This window comes from Amia ocellicauda, chromosome 8 (assembly GCF_036373705.1).
Source record: "Amia ocellicauda isolate fAmiCal2 chromosome 8, fAmiCal2.hap1, whole genome shotgun sequence".
Taxonomy (NCBI): domain Eukaryota; kingdom Metazoa; phylum Chordata; class Actinopteri; order Amiiformes; family Amiidae; genus Amia; species Amia ocellicauda.
This window is the reverse complement of record NC_089857.1, coordinates 32,871,041-32,890,545: the sequence shown is the minus strand read 5'-3', so window position 1 is coordinate 32,890,545 and position 19,505 is coordinate 32,871,041. Positions and strand designations below refer to the sequence as shown.

At 38.0% G+C, this 19,505-nt stretch overlaps 1 protein-coding gene across 3 annotated transcripts in view; it reads right to left on the bottom strand.

Annotated features, from left to right (window-relative positions):
* Nucleotides 1-2,727: 2,727 nt before the first annotated feature.
* The window catches only part of LOC136754887 (transducin-like enhancer protein 1), a 45,309-nt gene continuing 28,531 nt past the window's right edge, over nt 2,728-19,505 (bottom strand). For all 3 annotated transcript variants that reach the window (XM_066711098.1, XM_066711097.1, XM_066711099.1), the window contains exons 9-20: nt 18,638-18,754; nt 18,142-18,195; nt 16,752-16,904; nt 15,241-15,382; nt 12,372-12,562; nt 10,891-10,967; nt 10,052-10,301; nt 8,707-8,954; nt 5,795-5,942; nt 5,233-5,383; nt 3,771-3,847; nt 2,728-3,341 (exon numbers count right to left, since the gene is read on the bottom strand). In XM_066711098.1, coding sequence (XP_066567195.1) covers nt 3,234-3,341; nt 3,771-3,847; nt 5,233-5,383; nt 5,795-5,942; nt 8,707-8,954; nt 10,052-10,301; nt 10,891-10,967; nt 12,372-12,562; nt 15,241-15,382; nt 16,752-16,904; nt 18,142-18,195; nt 18,638-18,754 — 1,716 coding nt within the window. In that variant the 3' untranslated portion in view covers nt 2,728-3,233. The remainder of the gene's footprint in view (nt 3,342-3,770; nt 3,848-5,232; nt 5,384-5,794; nt 5,943-8,706; nt 8,955-10,051; nt 10,302-10,890; nt 10,968-12,371; nt 12,563-15,240; nt 15,383-16,751; nt 16,905-18,141; nt 18,196-18,637; nt 18,755-19,505) is intronic.

Genomic DNA, 19,505 nt, shown 5'->3' with positions numbered 1-19,505 from the left:
TTCTGAGGACAAATGTTATGTGGAGAAAAAGCAGGTATCCTGAAGTCAAGCTTAATGTCACTAGCATTCCACATACCACTCTACATGACATTATTACTGTCATAATCAAGGGGAAAGGCATGTATATTTCATCAACAGAAAAAAGTTGAAAGAATATGATTAGAGAATACACAATTGGAAGGAAAGAAAAGTATTTTACTTTGTCTAAATTAGCCCAAGAATGAAGGAATTGTAGTGACAGATGGACAGAGTGAATGTATTTGGCAAGTTTGCATCATCTATTATCTGTAAGAAATGTCATGAGCAAAGTTAAAACAATAATAGATGACAAAAGGCCAAACCACAATATGGAATTGTTTTGGCTCAAAACAATAGACAGTTTTCCAGTTCCCCTTGAAAGTGTATTGTACATGTTCATGTAAAACTAACTTCCTACACACAGACACACCCATATATTATGTGTGTGTGTATCAATATTTATTTAAAAGTAATTACATTAGAGACAATATACACCATTTTCAGTTACTAATTTGGAAATCGTGCCTAAAACAAATACAGATGCTGTTGCAAGTACATAAACAAAGGCACATCAGCAATGATAATGTTTTGCATGTTTTCCACAGCCTGGTTGTTAGAAAAATGCTTTTGATTTGCAAGCTAAGAACTTGTTAATGTAGTCAAAACCCATACTGCAGCAGTACATCCTGCAATAACTCCATGCCATATGAAATATCCTGTTTAAGCAAATAGTCGCCAATCCAAACACAATAAAACCAAAACCGATGACTAAAGAAAGAGTTAAACTGAAGTGGCCTGAATCTAAAATTAAAGCAATTTTGAGCATAAATTAGTAGGTATTCCAAATTGCTCATAACAGGCCCTGACAAGTTTGTCTGACCTTGGCATAGACAACTTTAAGGAAATTCTTAGAGCCCTGGAACAACAAAAGCACATTTATTTTATGGGGATTACTGATGTAGTCAATTTCTGTTGGCAGGGAATCCATGTTTTCAGAAATGGATAGGTTTTTGGAGACTTTAACGAGCAAAGCAGTAACGTTCAAGGGTCAATGGAACAAAAACAAACATCCCCTACAAAGCATTTATATCACAAATAAAACAAATTGTTTCAGGGTAAATAAAATAAGTTTAAAAGATTAAAAATCAAATAGAAGATGACTTTTTAATATCCCTGGGCTATTTTCCTGGAAGGCCACACATTTTGGATGCTTTTCTTGTTTTGAAGACAACCCTCAGGTCTCCTTTTCCTGATCATTCAGCCATAGCCTTGTGCTCTTGATGGGCAAACAGAGCTGTGTAACTTTAGACACATTTAATGATTTTGGATATTTCCAGGAAATAATGTGGAGTAAGCAATGACAAAAATAGTTTTGCACATAGAAGGTCTACCCAAGTCATTGCAGAAACATTCCACCTCATGCCAGCTAATGTTGGTGTACTAATGACACAGCCTCTAGTGGGCACAACCAGCTGTGCTGTTTCTAGTCAAATTATTTTCCTACAGTCAACCCTATTTTTTTTATTTTTATTTTTTTAAGAAAATACATACTGAATAATAAGGGTGGGTTTGTATATCCACACTTCATATTATTGCTTCCATAGGCTGCTGCTGGTTATATGTTCACATCATTATAGGGTTCATTTTATGAATTTTTAGAAAAGATTTTTTTTTGATGCAATGATCATTCCACTTTACCTGTCCAAACATTTAAGAATTTCCTGCAATTCAAATTCAGCTCCTTTAGATATTAAAGATATATACTTTTTTGTTATGCTGGTTTGGAGAGTGGAACTATAGCGGAGAAATCCATAGACATGCAAACTCGGCAAAGATATGCTAGACCTTACAGTTTCAGACATTATGGTTGATCAGAACTAGCGACTTGTGTTCTTCACCTAGTAAAGATTCCTCTACAGTATAAGGTCTGCAGATCAAAGGGTCAGTCTTTGACTTTTCACGGAGTGTGTGTGGAGGCGGTGCAATAGAGCCACCAGGATAATGTAATAGTGCTTCAGGTAGACTTTGCTTACCACATGACTCCTGTCGCTAGCTAGTGCAGGCCTGGCAGAGCATCACCAGGGAAGAAACCCAGCATCTGGTGATGTCTATGGGTTCCAGACTTCAGGTAGTCATTGACTGCAAAGGAATTGCAACCAGGTATTGAAACTCACACTATGATGTTAGTTTGTCCAGATACTTTTGAGCCCCTAAAATTGCAGGGACCACATATAAAAATGGGTGTAATTCCTACACCATTCACCCAATTTGGATGTAACTAACCTCAAATCCAGTGTGTTGGTGTACAGAGCCAAAATGATGACAGTTGTCACTGTCCAAATATTTATGGACCTAACTGTATAATTGACTGTACTCCATTAACAAGAAGTTTGTCTTTGCTAGTCACTATATTTAAGTAAAATGTGTAATATACAAAATCAAAATATATTTTAATTGAATTAAAAACCATCATGAGAGGGCAATATATTTTAGTTACTTATCTTACAGAACAAAATCCTCTGTGGATCACTGTAATTAACTACATCAGCAAAAACATGCAAATGCAAGTCTCAAAATGAGTAGAGGCTTAATTTTGTTAGGGAAAAAAAAAACATTTATTGTGTAGATGAATCCATCAAATTATATTAGATAGCATTTAGACAGTGTTATCCTTGCTATGTTATTTTATATAAAAAGACATACCAAACATTTCTGTTACTAAAGCCTTTACTGTAACAAACCAAATATTTACAATTTGTACAAATACTTGACCTTCAACAAAAATACAAAAACATATCACAAGATGTCAAAAGAAAGAAAGAAAAAGAAAAGAAAAGGGAACAAGTTCATTTGAGACACCACTGTTCTACAATTAGAAGACTGAATGGTTGTTGAACGAGGCAATGCCACACACTCAAGCAGTACAGAGGGTTGAGGTCACAAAGGTGTACAACATTCTGCTGAAGACCCAGGGTTTAGAAAACAAAGTCCTGATCTCCGTTTCCTCCAGCACTCCTCAGAAGCTCCTGTAGTCCTTTCTGTTCACCTGTCACTCCAGGCACTCGGGTGGAATGTCAATGTGGTCAAGGAACAGGGCTCTGGACTGTAATCGCCAGTTAGTAAGCCGTTAACACTCCAAGAATCTCACGGGTTTTCAGGAGCATCCTGGCTTTGGCCCAGTTAGGGTGTATATGGTACAAAAAAGCCTTTGGTATTCAGTAGATAACTTCATAAACTGTGGCCTTCTTGTCCCCAGAGCCTGTGACAATATATTTATCATCCACAGAGATGTCACAGCTGAGCACGGAAGAGGATTCCTTGGACTAGGAGTAAAGAAAAGAGCAGAGTTATTAACTGACAAAATAGGTCTTTAATGTTTCCCCAAACCAACTGACAGCTCTTACACAAAATTGGATGTAGCTCAATCAGAAAATGTAGTACATGTGAGATCTACTGCACAGATTTTTCAGCTAATATTGTGAGCTGGCCACTTTAAAGTATTTTCAGTATAATATCATTGATTTTGTGTCTGATGAAGCGGGTTACATAAGGAAGGCTTAACTGCATTATCAAAGCAATGTACTTGACTTGTTTTGCCAATATCCAGCCAAGTCAAACCTGGCTATATGTTGTGCATAAATGCTGCTTTCAAATGTTATCATGTCAGAAAACGTATAGCATATTTTATACTGACAAATAAGTAATTAAATTAAAATCTTAATATATGAAGCTAAAGTAAGATTTAACCATACCTGGAATATGCTGGCTCCATAGGGTGTCCGCCAGGCATTTAGAAGATTGTCTTTCCCAGTGCTCACAAACCACTTACCTATCAAAACAACAGCATGTGTCAGAATAAACCACCAGCTAAAACTATAACCCAATTCACACGTTTCAACACATTCACTGGTTAAAATGATCTGTGATCACGGGGTCCAGTGACCACACCACAAAAACACAACCTGATGAACTGGTCATAGCGCGAATATGCACCCAAAATTGATGCATCGTTTGCTTTCTCTCGTGACTATTTGTTCTTGGTAATGAGTACGAACCAAACCACCGCCCTGGTTTGAACCAATAGTCCAGAAAACACAATAGAAGGAAACTGAGAAAATTTAACTTTTACAATATATTGGTCCGTGTCTCCTTGTGAATCCACAAGCTTCTGTAGCGTCTCGTTCCCATGGCTACAGCATTAATTGCCTGCTTTCTCTGTGAGTGGCTTAATGCCTGCAATTTGCCAGCTTTCAATGCCAGTGTACCTGTGAACAAACTTGTACCATATCACATTTTTATTTATCAGTAGTAGAAAGTGGCCTCAAAAATAAATAAGAACAAAGTTTACAAACAAGAGGAGGCCATTCAACCCATTGCACTCGTTTCATGTCCATTAATAACTAAGTGATCCAAGGATCCTATCCAGTCTATTTTTAAACGTTCCCAAACTTTCAGTGTCAACCACATCGCTGGGGAGTTTGTTCAGATCGTGACAACTCTGTGTGTGAAGAAGTGTCTCCTGTTTTCCATCTTGAATGCCTTGAAGCCCAATTTCCATGTGTCCCCGGGTGCGTGTGTCCCTGCTGATCTGGAAAAGCTCCTCCGGTTTGATGTGGACAATGCCTTTCATGATTTAAGACTTGGATCAAGTCCCCACGTAGTCTCCGCTGTTCCAGGGTGAAAAGGTTCAGTTCCCTCAGTCTCTCAGTAGGACATTCCCTTCAGACCTGGAATAAGTCTGGTTGCTCTCCTCTGAACTGCCTCTAGAGCAGCGATATCTTTCTTGAAGTGTGGAGCCCAGAACTGCACAGTATCTAGATGAGCTCTAACTAGTGCATTGTACAGTCTGAACATTACTGCCCTTGTTCTCAATTCTACACTTTTGACAATATACCCTAACATTCTGTTTGCCTTTTTTATTGCTTCCCCACATTGTTTGGATGGAGAAAGCGAGGAAGGAGTCCACATTGACTCCTACATTTAGAGAGAGGCCTAAAAATGTATTTCCCTAATTTCTTTAAGTACTGTTGGAAATATACCATCTGGCCCAGGTGATTAGATTGTTTTTAATTCTGCTAGTCCCTTTAGTAATTAAACCACAACTGGAAACAAGTTTGTAATTTGTGATTCTTGGGTAGGACAACGATTTGATTTGGTCTAGGCCTTCATCTTAGAAAGCAATATAGAAATAGTATGCAATACTTAGTTTCTTACCACAGTAGGCAAACTGTAAGGAGAGCACACAGCTCTCGTGGAGGTGTAGCTGGTATTTGTCTGGTTTGTTCACATGAAGGACTTCAACATTGCTGCTCTCCATTCCCACGGCCAACCACTCTCCAGTGGGACAGTAACCAAGGGAAAAGATCTGGAAGGACATGAGTTCAATTGTAGCAGGGGATGCCACGGCATCATTGTATACAACTTTAGAATAAACCCAGGAGTTTGCATTATAAGAAAGCACAGACTGTAGATCTGTACCATAAGATACACAGAAAATCAGAGTGGGACCAAATGTAACCATTATCAGTTAAAGGTCACAATTAGGGGGAATGCCTTCCATGTCTGAAAAACCAACCAATCAGTTACCATCACTTGATTTAGATAATGAAGAAAAATCTTATTTCATCAACATATTCAATACAGGATTAACAACGTTATTGTTTTTAAACACATTGGAGTTCAGGTGGAAGAGATTTAACATTTCAGTCTTTCTACCTCAAATGTAGTTTAAATGTTCATTTAAATACTGATCAAGTGCCTTGGTCGGCCAGCTCACCTGTGAAGTGAAGTCATGCTGCTGGAGCTGCCTGCCTTCTCTCAGGTCCCAGGACCTCACTGTGTTGTCCAGGCCTCCCGTCCACAGCTTGGTGCCGTCATTGGAAATATCAATACAGCTGGCTCCATCCGTGTGGCCCTGGAATTGCCTGATAAAATAAATAAGAGTTGAATAAAGATTTCCTGATCAAGCAGAAAGTAAACACAGTAATGTTATTAGTTTTGGATCCAGTATAAACGCATCATTTTTTTCCCCCTTCTTCTCTCAATGTCTGGTGAAGCAATAGAATAAACAAATTCTGGTGTAATATGAAGTGTGCTTATATTATGTAAACATTTCCCAGGTGGAAAGAAAGCAAACCAGGATGCAGCTGGCAAAATAAAGTGTCTCAATAACAAATAGGAATTTGTTTCAAAGTTGTGGTTTGTACAGATAAAGGCTATTAAGACCTAAATATCTGATCAAATCACAGAGAGGATGCTCATCTTCACATAGTAAGTAGTCTAAAACAATGATATTTATTTATATGTACAGGTAAATATATATTTACCTGTACCTTTGCAAGAACTACAGGATTTTTTAGCCAAGACTGGTCAAAGTGTGCATGTGACAACAATATCCCAAGGACTCTACAAATCAAGGAAGGTGGCAAGAAGGAAGCCATTACTCAAGAAAGCCCACCTTGAATCCTGTTTGAAGTAGGAAAACAAAACAAAAAATCTAAAAACCTCAGTAGATCCTGTAGCCATGTGGCAAAATGTTTTGTGGTCTGACTTACTTTTTGGCCAAAATGCAAAAGCGTTAAGTTTGGTGCAAACCCAACACAGCGCATCATCCAAAGAACACAGTTTAGTTAGGCTCAAGACGAGGTAGGGTTTTGTTTTGCACTGTATATAATACATTTTCTTCCTTTCACCATATCCCTGCATTTGAGTGCACCTGTTAATATATTGAGCCAGGCACTATGCTCAACACCCACAGTGTGACTATATATATTTGCAAACATAACTGAAGACCAGCAGCTTCAATTTCAAGAACTCTCAGATGCTGTCAAGAAAACTGGAGAGAAAATGAACTTGAGCAAAACAAGAGTCATGCTTAACGGCTTTCCCAAATCTAAGAAAATTGAAGTAGATCAACAGATATTCAAAGTCAAAAGTTATGTCTACCTTGGACAACAAATAAGCATAGATGGAGATATTAAGAAAGGAATCAAAGTAGTAAAAATGGGATGGAGTTCAGTTGGAAGAAACAGCACTGTTACAATGAAAATATAACCACTTGACTGAAGTAAACATTTTTTTGATCAATGCATACTAGCAGTGCTCACTTGTGGCTGTGAAACCTGGTCAAAATGAAAAAATGAAAAACAGCAGACGACAGAAAGGAGCATGGAAAGACAAAGGAAGCTATTGAATGGATGCCAAAAGATGGAAAAAGACCTAGAAGACAACCACATAGAAGATGGTTAGATTAAATCATACACTTTGCAGGCGTGACATGGAAAAGAGAAGCTGTAGAACAAAGCGTGGGGAACATCTTGGGGAGGCCTTCATCCAGCAGTGGATCAATATGGGCTGATGGTGATGTATATATACACGCACACACTCTTTAGTATGTGCCACCCACTCCTCGTCTCCACCACTTGTTTCACCTCAATTTATAAAGCCAGCTTTCAATCTCGGTATTTTAACCTACGCATGAGCAAAGCATGAATAACATCCAATCTCGCTGCCACATCCTTTCCTATTTCAAGCCATCCATACTAATGAACGGATATTGCAATGCTTTTGAGCTCTGGTGAACTCTGCAGAATCCAACCAGTCTCCATGTCCTCGTGAAGCTCCAGCTCAGTAATGACACGATGAGGCAAGTCAACCTCATGATTTTCTCTCCCTAGTGCCTGGAAGCAGGATGCCAATTTTGCGCTCCTGTAGGTCTCCAGCTGAGATTGGCAACTCATTACAGTTGGGACTCTTAACTGGGCATGTCTCAGACACATGGCTCATCAGACAATGTGCTACTTGAGCGTAATATTTCACTGGAGACCAATCATTTCATTTTTAAATAATTAACAATTTAATTTGCTAATCCTTGTGTTGAGACTTCCAGATTGTTAAAAATAAATTAGAAGATTCACTGTTCAGCAGGTTATAAATTATGAGCTGTTGAAATTAACTCATCTTTCAATGGAGAAACGAAGAGCACTGCATAAAGTCAAGATTACTTGTTGATTAGATGTTGATTAATGTGGTACATACGGTAGTATTTTTGTGGATTTAAATGGGGAAAAAAATCTACATTTATTGAAAACAACAATAAGGTGATTGTTAATCAGGTATTCTTAGTTTTAGAAGGTTGTCTGCAAGCAGTGCTACCCGCTCACGTGCGTTACATTTTACATGAAAAGATACACTTAAAGTACAGATATCTGGGTTAGTAGTCTGGAAACCCAAATTCCTAAAATTAGTGTAATCCTGTTTACCAGCACCAAAGTGCATATTATTTACTGTCCTTTCCTTTTTTTTTTTTTTAAATAAGACATTCATGATTTCTCATCTTCAAGATAAAATAAAGAAAAAAGACAGGAGGTGAGTCACTTGCAGCACACTTATTTTAGTTCTACCTAAAAACAATAGAGATAACTTTTGTTGCATGTTTAATGAACACTGTGCTAATTTTAACACAGTGAGGTTCTTCAGTAGTCTCCTTATGAACTGCATTTTGATCTCCACGCTTAAAGAAATCATTGCCATGTTTCTGGTGGCATCTTTTTCCTGTGTTCTCAGCAGTGCCCGTTTTACTGAGTTTTGAACTTGCTTGTTGCTTTGAATATTATACCCTGAAGCAGGATGTACACTGAAAATGAAGACTTAAGTGTGCTGGCTCATAGTCAGAGATGGTAACCTCACCTGACCAGAGTCTGGTTGTGCAGGTCCCAGACCGCGATGTTCCCATCGCTGCAGCACGAGAAGCAGACCTTGGAGTCGGGGCTAATGGCCAGAGCGTAGCAGGCAGGAGCCGAGGACGTGAGCTCTGCCTTAATGCGTGGGGTGGGAGCCGCTAGATCCCAGATGGATAAAGTGCTGGCCTCCCCACCGACAATCAGAGTGCAGCCGTCCGGCAACAGTTTACAGGAACGGATGTAGTTGTCTCTGTTCTGTAGTTTCACACAGAAAAAATGTATAAAGAAGGGAATAGTAAGAATTACATTAATCTATCAGGAACAAGTCTAGTGTTTAAATTCCCACAGGACCTTTTCCAGTTGGAAACTATACAACTTCCATTATCATTTCAGAAAACAGAGACAAAAATAAGCAATATTATATATATATATATATATATATATATATATATATATATATATATATATATATATATATATATATATATATATATATATATATATAAAAATAAAGCAGAGATACAATTTGGCTGTGAAACAAAGCACAGCACTTAATTAGACTTCTTAAATAAACAGTCTGTGTGCTATTGTGCTTGCCCTTAACTTGCTGAGGCAGGTCAATTGTTCCTAGCTATCTGGAACCTGGCTTTAAAAAGCAGGTACTTCAAGGGAAGCTCTCAACACACTGAATAGTGCTGTTTCTAAGCAGCAGATTCTGCTCCATCCCAAGAGTATTGTTCTGAAAATTTCCACCTACGTCATCTTTACAACATGTGCCTTCATGTATGGCTGTACTTGCCTACATAAATACAAGCACAGAGTGCCACAATTAATTAAGATAACAGAAGTAGAAGTGTATTTTACAACACCACACAGCAAATAGACTGAGGATAAGGACCACCTGTAATTATATATATATATATATATATATATATATATATATATATATATATATATATATAAATAAATAAATGACATTCAAAGGCAAAAAGTTGTAGAAAGCCATTGAAACAAGGAAACCACAGAGATTTTGCTAGACTGATAGCTTTAGCAGTATTTATTAAATGCCAGATGTTGCCAGGTGCCAGTTTAATCTCAACCCTAAAGAGCAAACCACGGATTTGTACAATGCCAGTGTATTTGTCTTACTAACATAGCCACATATAAAGATGCAGCAGAGAAGGAGACTGGCTCAGAAGACAGTCATTTGTGTTATCGAACAAAATAAATGGAACTTTGTACTATTTTTTTGTGTGTGAATGATGTGCTGAACCACCCAGGCTGCGATTGCGGTTTCCTGGTAAAGTCTTCATGGAGTGACTGCCCCAGAACAGAAGGTCTCATTCACTCACCAAACAGTCCAGCTGAGACACTGGGCTCTTGTTGCCTGGCTGGCTGATGTCCCAGACCTTCACACAGCCCTTGCCGCCAGTGTACACGTGTCTGGTGGGGTTGCTGATGGTAACAGCGCACACCACCTCTCCGTGACTCAGAGTGTTGATCTGGCGGGCGTGCCGCGGGATTCCTGGGCCAATCAGAGCGTCTTGAGGGAAGGGGACGGGCTGCATCTGGCCATCAGCAGTGACGTGAAATGAGTAGGCTCTGAGGAAACAGGTGGTGAAAGCGGTCAGCTATCATGGTCATAGCAGCCAATCTTGTCATAGGATAGTTTCCCAAAATTTTCATAGTATTAGTTACATATTATAACGAGTCAACTACACACGAACATAGTTAAATCAATGCGTTAATTTTACAACGAATCACTGGATAACTGTCGAAATGTAAACCCACTAAAGGCAAGCTTGCATATAGAGTAAACTTCAAAGAGATGGGGGGACAAAATATTTTAAGTCTACCAACAATTAATGGCTCTAGCACTGCAGAGAATCAACTTTCAAGTAAGTTGGATCTTTAACACAAACTGAAGCCTTTCTATTTACAGATGTGAATCTACATACATTACACACACTTTGCTAGTATTTGGATCGCTCAATTCACATTTAAAATAGATATCCTGCACAAAATCCTATCACATGAGATGATGTATTAACGATCTTATTATTCCAGGAAAGCTTGCAATGACAGGTGCTTTACAGTGTTGACCTTCATTAAACCCTATTGAAAAATCTTGTCTAAACAGAGATCTAAAAATAAAGCCAGTGTTTGTTTTGTGATAATGAAGGTTATTTACGGTTTTCCTCCAGGGATTCCTGCCAGATTGTGAGGCATTCCAGGTACTCGCATGGGAGGATGGGGGTCAAACCCGACCTAGTGTAAACAAAAAACAAAATTATATATTATATATATATATATATATATATATATATATATAAACCAAGAAAGCAGGCCAATATGGTATGCATAGATTAACCATACAATTTGAGGAGAAGACTAAGACTCCAATGAGATTAAACTGACACTATTTAGAAGCATTTTAAGATCAAATCCCTTACTTTACAAATTATGAACATTCATATGTAAATATTCCATAGACCTGCTTAATCGAGTAAGAAAAAAGAACCATTACATTTAAAATAAATGCGTAATGTGGTCAACATAACAGTTAATATATGTTTTTTTTAATAGGTCTTAAGGGATTTTTAATTCTTATGTTTTGAATTTATATTTTTAGACTAAAAGTAGTTCACTGGAAGAAATCCAATGGTTAAAATACAAAGAATGCTGAAAGTTGCCATGTTACAATAATATGTGGATAGTGTTGAATAATGAATACTCCCTGAATCCAAGAAGTATTACATTATATTTACAAATAAAGAACCTTAAAAGTATATTCATTCTTCACCGTGTGTGGTACTTCTGTGGTTATGCCATTGTTAAAGAATTCATAAGATGGTGAGTAGGTGCTGTAGTCAAATCCAAACTACTTACTACTGAAAGCTTAACAAGAGCTCAAAACACAACAAGGATTTCTTTATAGAAAACAACTAAATCATTGTACTTGTAGGAATTGCAGAGAAGCAACGGCCAACTTCAACAACATTTCCAATTGAAATACCAAAGCACTGCTCAAGGTATTATGATTATATTGTAATACAGGGCTCGTTTTTGTTTCAAAGTTTTTGATACAGTTTAAGATCCTATGGGTCTAATCCGTAAAAGTTAGCTACAGCTTTAGTAGCATATTAAACATTTTTAAATCACTTCTGGCAAAATGTAATGCACTACATCTAGATAAGCCTCACCCTGCTAAATTCCATACACGGATCTTTGCATATTATATGACACAAAGCTGTCAACTGAAGCTTGAAAAACGTGTTTAGTTGTATAAATTTGTAACAGCTGTTTTACAAAAAACAGAACAACATATATGGGTGATCCCAAACAACAGAGATCTGACGGACTGTCCCGTCCTTTTGAAAACAGTTTAGTAAAGCTAAGCAAGTCAACTCAATCATCCTTATCAGTGTACACTGTACTGTACTGAGCGACTGGGACTAGATGCATTTAACTATACATCAAGAGTACACATCTCTGCAGTATAAGACAAGTCATTCAAAAAGTAACTATTTTCCCTTTAATTATATAATAAATGGTTCTGAAATTGCAGATATTTATAACAATTTTAGAAAATTAGTTTTCCTAAACAACCTTGGGACAAATGTATCTATACTGCATTTTTGTAAGTTTGGTTTTATATATAACAATCTTTACCATGGGAGGGCGTCCATAGGCTACAACAGCAGCAGCAGCTGCAGCGGCGCTCATCTGGGGTGACATGTTGTGGAGACTTGCGTAGGCAGCCCCTGGGCTTGTCAGTTCCCCATTCATCCCAGCATGGGGCACCATACCGAATGGGCCAGGATAGGGGCCTGGCACTGCCAACGGAGTCCTCAGACCAGCAACTACAAAAGATTTAGTAATTTATATTATGATAATCATCTAATCATAAAATAAGAATACTACAAATATGAAGGCTATACAGAAATAAGTATTTCAAAGTGGTGTTACAAAATTGCATCATGCTATGCCAATATTTTAATTTGTTATTATACTGTTTCCAAATGAGAACATAAAAGGCCAGTGAGTGCAAGGATGATAAATCTAATGAGTGCCACCCATTATTATATTATAATATAAAATCAGGTGCTTTATAAATGATCATCTGTGGTCCACTTATTGATAGTGTGAGAAACCAAGACAGTACCCCAGAAGACCAGACATGAACGGTGGTTGTTAAATGCATCCTAAGATAGCGTTTTATATAGAATAAGTTTGCAAAATCATTCCCTTCCTCTACAGATTTGAAAACAACACAAGAGTGACTGCAGTGAAAGCTGCAACTCTTAGAGGACAGTTATTGAATGCAGAGCTTGCAGCAGGGCAGTCATGGCAGACACCTTTACTGGCTCCCATGTGCACTGGGCTCTATGGTAGTGCGCTAAAGACCATGTCAACTGGAACGCAGAGCAGCAACAGTGATTTTCGGTCTGAATTTAACCTCCATGGCTTGGATGGTCCCAGTAGGGTTCAATAAGAGGAGGAAGGACTTCACCCCGACTGTCCAGTCAGTGTCCACTGTGAAATTCCCTGCTGGTCACAAGAAATGGGGATGCCTTTCATACCATTGCACTTGTAAATGGAAGAGTGAACTCCAGTGAAAATATTAACATCATAGGAAAAAACAAAAGCTTGGGGAGTGCGAGCTGCACCCTTCAGGATGATTCAGGATGTCTAGCCTGCCTGGGGAGCAGCACAGATCATACATTTTTGGTTCCGTGAATTAAGAATGAATCATACAAAACAGCTAATTAAATCAATGCCAGATCACTGCTGTGCTGTAATTAAGGCAAAAAGTGGATCAACAAAGTATTAGACTTCAAAACCAAACACTTGTGTTTGCTAAACAGTTGCCTTTGGGACATGATCAATGCTGTTCTATGTGGTCAGATTCTTATTTTTAGGAAGTTAAAATGCATATTTGTTTTGAATATAGTTATGTATATATAATACAGTAATGCAGAATAAACTAGAAAGGTAACATTGGATAGCCTTGAAAGGCTCAAGAATCAAAGCTGCAAAATTCAGGAGACTGCCTGGACTGAGACTTGTTATGAGAAATGCCTGCTTCCAACTGTGCTGAATTCAGAATAAAACAGTAGCAGATTATAATAGGAAGTATAAAGGCTTTGGGGCCTCTGTATTAACCAAATGTTGGAAATGTCTGCTGTGTTTTTCGCTTTCAAAAATATATATTAAAAAAAAAAAAAAAAAAAAAAGCAGTTTGAAATACACTTGGTAAATATACAAAAGTGTTTTGATTTTTTTTCTTATCTGAAGTGGCACACTCTAAATAAGTGACATTTATTTACTCTTCAAGGCACACCGGTGAGCTCAGGTTCACCTCAGGTTCCCTTACAGATATCATTGAAATAAAAGTGGATGCTAAATTTTGACTTAAATGCATCCACCTGTTTTAAGTTGTGAGCACAGATTTATAAACACAACCACGTTGTTGCAGGAGAGGCACTGCACTGAATACACAATACACTTTCTTGCTTTAATGATTGAAAGAAGGGGATTCATGCATGAGATGATTCAGAAATCAATTTGAGGATTAACATATAGGACTGACAGTTACCACCCAAGTGATTTAAGGCTAGAGGCCAGGTTACTGAGCTTCATTTATTCACTGGTGATACATTTTTAATCTCCACTGCCACTGGAAGCCCAACCACAGCAGCAGCTGGAGTGTGCACTTTATGCAGGAAATGTTTAGCTGCACATACATACAAAGTACACACTATCCTCCCATGACACACGTTTCAACAGACGGTAGGGTTTTGATATAAAGCTCTCTGTGGGTTCCTAAAGTTCTCAAAACTACATCAATGGAGTCGGCTGAGGCGCAGATATGAAATGCGTCTTATGTGCAGTGTTCGTAAAAGGCGTTGCAAGGTGTTCTTCATTCTTTAATGTTTAGCCTGAACAAAATTGGTTGTTAGTGGGATTGTCAGATAAGAATGAGAACATTTATGTCCTAAGTTAAGTAAATCAACATTACGGACATCTGGTCCTAAAGCCTTTGAGGAAAAGTCATTTGAGGATTAATGTCAGAATTGAAGATGCCAATCCAGAATTACAATGTTTCATAGTGACTCAACACCATACTTCAAAAACTAAAGCCTCCACAAAATGTCATGATGATCCATGATATTTCTAGGAATAAAAGGGAGGAGGTGGTGGTGGGGATAAATAAACAAATCACTGCACCATTCTGTGATCATGTTCAGTGAAAAGCATGTTAACCACCGAGACTTATAGAAAGAAATGTGGTGTTCAGGTGAGTCACACCTTCATCGGCATGGCTTTAATGAGAGGAGCCTGACGCTGTGAGTGCTGACCATTAACACCCTCTGTGTAGAAGGGTGATAATTCATATTCTCAACTGGAGGTGTATGACAAGAAGAGGGCTGGCAAACAGCACTGCACTTCACCAGAGGAACGATGAATGTTCAAACTGAAAGTGTCAGTGTTTAACCCATCTGTGTACCATCTATAGAGAACGAACCACTTCACTTACCAGATTGGTTGGCCAGTTCCATGGAAGGAGGCTTGGCAAGACTGGGCCGCAGTCCTGGGGTGGCACTGGTGCCTGGAATTGGCATTTCTCCACGAGGAGTCGGTGTACTGGATTTCAACACCGGCGTGCTGGCCTTCTCGTGCTGCCATCATTAAACAAATTAAGAGTGTTTTTAATCCAACCCATATTACACAATTTATCACATCAGCAGCCTGGCTGTTGGGCACAAGGTTCTGTAAATGAAGCCAAACTTCATAAATCCACACATTGCTAATAGCATTAACCAAGTCTAGAGGGAGTGGAGGAAAGAGGGGGGGACTTCCTCTGTTATAATGTTTACTAAAGGAAACAAGAACATAATTACCCATTTCAAATTAGAGAGCTTAAATGTGCTCTTTATGGGATAGGCATCAGTGCAATTTTCAAAAGGGGAAAATTAGGGACTAGGCTGAATAGATTTACAAGAGCATATTTTAATGCATGGCTTTCAAATGTTTGACTTAAGTGTGTTGTGTATTCACGTGATTAACTTAATATACGTAATATAACAATGAATCAAAGGTTAATAAATAGGAATGCATTTCTTTTGAATACCATGTTAAATCTCCTGTGTTAAATGTACAATAAGAGTACATTTTTGAGAATATTATGAATACATAGAGTATTTCAGTGTGTTGTATTAACATTATTAACATTATGATTTTCAGGTTGGATGCTTTATATGCAACTACACATGTGTAAATAAGTCAAATAAGTAAAAATAACTTGCTTTCAAATTTGCATGCAACATCCATGTCATCAGCATTGACAATATGGCCTTGTATTTCTAATGGAAAAGGTTTAAAACTGGCTGTATTTATTTGCTCACACCCCCCACCCCACGACAGGGCTATTTAGCCTCGCTACCAGACCATTGTATTGCAGTGTGTTCCCCTGCTCAGGAACAACCAAGTCAATCCACAGGGTCTCTCGAATAGATCTACACGGTGCCTTTTTCCCCTGTGGTGTCTGGTAAGCCTAAGGACACTTTCCTCTTTCTACAACAACTCTCCAGTAGGCTTATGAAGCAGGAGTTTTACAGTGTATACTATTTCAGGCAGACATGAAGGGCTCACTAAGCACATTAAATGACCTTCCATGAAGGAGTCTAAGGCAAAGCAAAGCAGGTTAATTCACTGGCCTTTGCCAGCTTTTATCACCTGCAATTTCTGTACAGTATAGATTTGTCCTGGTTTATTTTATTTTTGAATGATTTTCAGGAAAACAGCCAAACAAAATTAAAAAAGCAAAATAAAAACAATCAGTTTTGAAGGCCTGGGATTAATGGGAATGGACATTTTCACATTCTAAATGGAGACTACCACCAGGGTGCCTTTCAAACAGGATACATGTGAACTGTTTATAAAAAAAGAAAAGAAAAATGACCAAGCAAGATAATTTCCAAGCCCCCTAGATGCCACTGCTGTTCTCTGCATTTACAGCAGGAAGCCGATGGTGGTGTCTCTACTCACCATGCTCATCTCTTTGGACTTGAGGGAGGAGGAGCTGCCCGAGGAGGCGGTGGAGGCCGGGCTGCTGGAGGCGTCTTTCTTCAGCAGGCGCGTCTTGTCCACACCGTTCTCCCGAGGGGAGTGAGCAGGAGTGCCTCGTGGTGAAGCTGGGTCCTAGAAGGAGGACGTCTCAGGTTACATTAAACCCACATGCGCAGGTGCACACGTACACACAGGGAGGGGAAATCCCTAAACAAAGAAAATCTGACACAAATTCACGTTCGCCTGAAACAAAAATGATCTTGAATTTCTAGAACATACATTTAAAATTGCTTTTACAACAGGATGCATGTTATTAATTTTGTTGTCAAGCCAACTACTTGCATGTGTGTTTTTCTTGTGTGTTTTTTATTTATAGAGACCCAATTCAGTCTTTAATCAACTCTAAATATTAAATTCTAACCTTGATTAAACATTTGAAATACTGTCTAGATAAAATATACAGATTCATGCCCTGTGGAACCAAGAATGTGTATGATTTTAAGAGGGAAGGTTCATCTACGGCGAAGCAGTGAAGTGCTCATGCTGTCAATTTAATCAGTGTTCGGATTAGTTATGGTACATATAACCAGCAATCAATTTCCCAGCAACCCTCATCTATTCTAAAAGAAAACATCTGCCTTTAACAGGAAAGAAAAAAACAAAACATGCATGCTCCGAGAACCTGCTAATTAACTTCCAAAACTACACAACAAACATTTTGTTAGGATATAATTTAGGATTTAAAGATTTAATTCCAAAGATGAAAGGTAGTATCCTATTCACATTTCTTCAAGACCAGTAGATTATTATTTATATACACATGTTCTTGCTACATTTTGGCATTTGCTAAACCAAATTATGAGATAAACGAGTCAAACAATTGTTATAATATTAATCTAAAGGGTTAATAAAGTATATCGTTTACTGAAATTATCCAAGCATCCATGCGTTTTTAATGAAAAAAATGTTTCTACTAAAGCAATGTAAGAACAACAAAACAGACAGTAGGGTAGCTTTACGGTTGCTTTAGCACTGACAGGTCAAAAGTTCACATTTGTGTTCCAGCAGCCGGACTGAGAAAGATACAAGAGATTTTACAGGAATCCATCCTGATGCCCCCTATCTCAGAGGTCACTTTCCTCTGGTTCAGGGCAAATGTCTTTGCTCTGAAAGGGCAGGTGTTACAGTAAATTAACACACCATGTTTGCTGCCAGTAGCAAACACTGGCTGCTAACCAGGAGCTGGCAGCAAATGTTGTTTAAATATCAAACTCAAGTGTCCCAGCAGGGATCGACTGCGGAGGAAGTACAGAACAGCCTTAAGCAAAGTTCCGAGGTGGGAAAAGAGTCCTCTAAAACAGCAACAAACCTCATTGGAAACATCAACTACCAAGTTGTCATCACTTTTGTCTCCATCGCTGTCCTGTAAACAGAGGCAATTGTTATGCACACAACGCCCAGAAAGACTTACACTTGCCAATTTGTTACTGCTTAACATTAAAACCAAAGATCCTTTTCAGTTAATATATTTTGTTTATTGATTATAACATACATATCAAACTAACCTATTTTCAAAAATCACAGATCTCTCTCCAAATAAAATAAGATTCTAAAGCAAACACTAACAATATGCATTTTAATATCGGGGATACCGATATGAGTTTTTACCACATTCTAGGAGAATTAGATAATACAGCTGCAAGAAATGTTTGTTATAAAGCGTTGCTATCCAAATGCATCAACATTTTAGTACATTTTAAACTACATCGGACTACATCTTATAAATCAATGAGAATTATGTATTATAACAATCAGATTTGGTAACAGGTGAAGAAATGAAAGTATGTATATCCTTTAAAACTTACATAATGGCTGGAATCCTTATCATCAACTTTCCTTTTCTTCATATCATTAGAAAATTCGGGTCCATTTCGACGTTTGTCTGAATTTCGCAGACTCTCCGAAACTAGCAAGGAGTTACTCTAGAGCAGAAAAAAGCAGAAACATAAAGGTCAGGGATGTTTGAAAACAATTTGTACAGGATCCCCATTTTTTCAAGACAACATTTTTCATGGAAATGTGATACCAACATTTCTTTTCATTCCTCTATAATTCAGCCAATCACCAGGCACAGCCTTTCATTCCCCTATAATTCAGCCCATCATCAAAAACTTCAAAGAAAAACACTGACAGCACACCATGAATTTTAAACAGGGTGTCTGTGTTGTTCACTGTGTAGCCAACAGGGTTCAAAGTCCACCATCAGTCACCATTCACTTGTCTTCTATTCAACAATCAATGTACTCAGGGAATGACAGTATCCTCAGAAAAATACATGAACATGCATTGCATAGCTTAGTAATTTTCTACATGTAAGCATTGTTTATTACAATATTAGCATATAAATGCAAGCCTTCAATCTGCAAATATCGCTTTTCTATAAACTACAATTGAGCAGATTTAATTATGAGCTGACTTTTAACAATATAAAACCGCATACAATAATCCTCATTAGAAAGGTGAGGAGAAATTATGTTTCCAGGATTTACAGAACCAAAGCAAAGCCTTTTCTCCCAATTTCCTGCTATTTTACTAGGTTCCTTAGAGGTAACATACAAACTAGATTGCCTGGGCTCTGCCAAGGGGTAGCGCATTTTAATATTTTCTCACATAAACCGTTCACAAATCAGCATAAATGGTACTAATCCCCAAAAGAAAAAACAACTTGTCAGG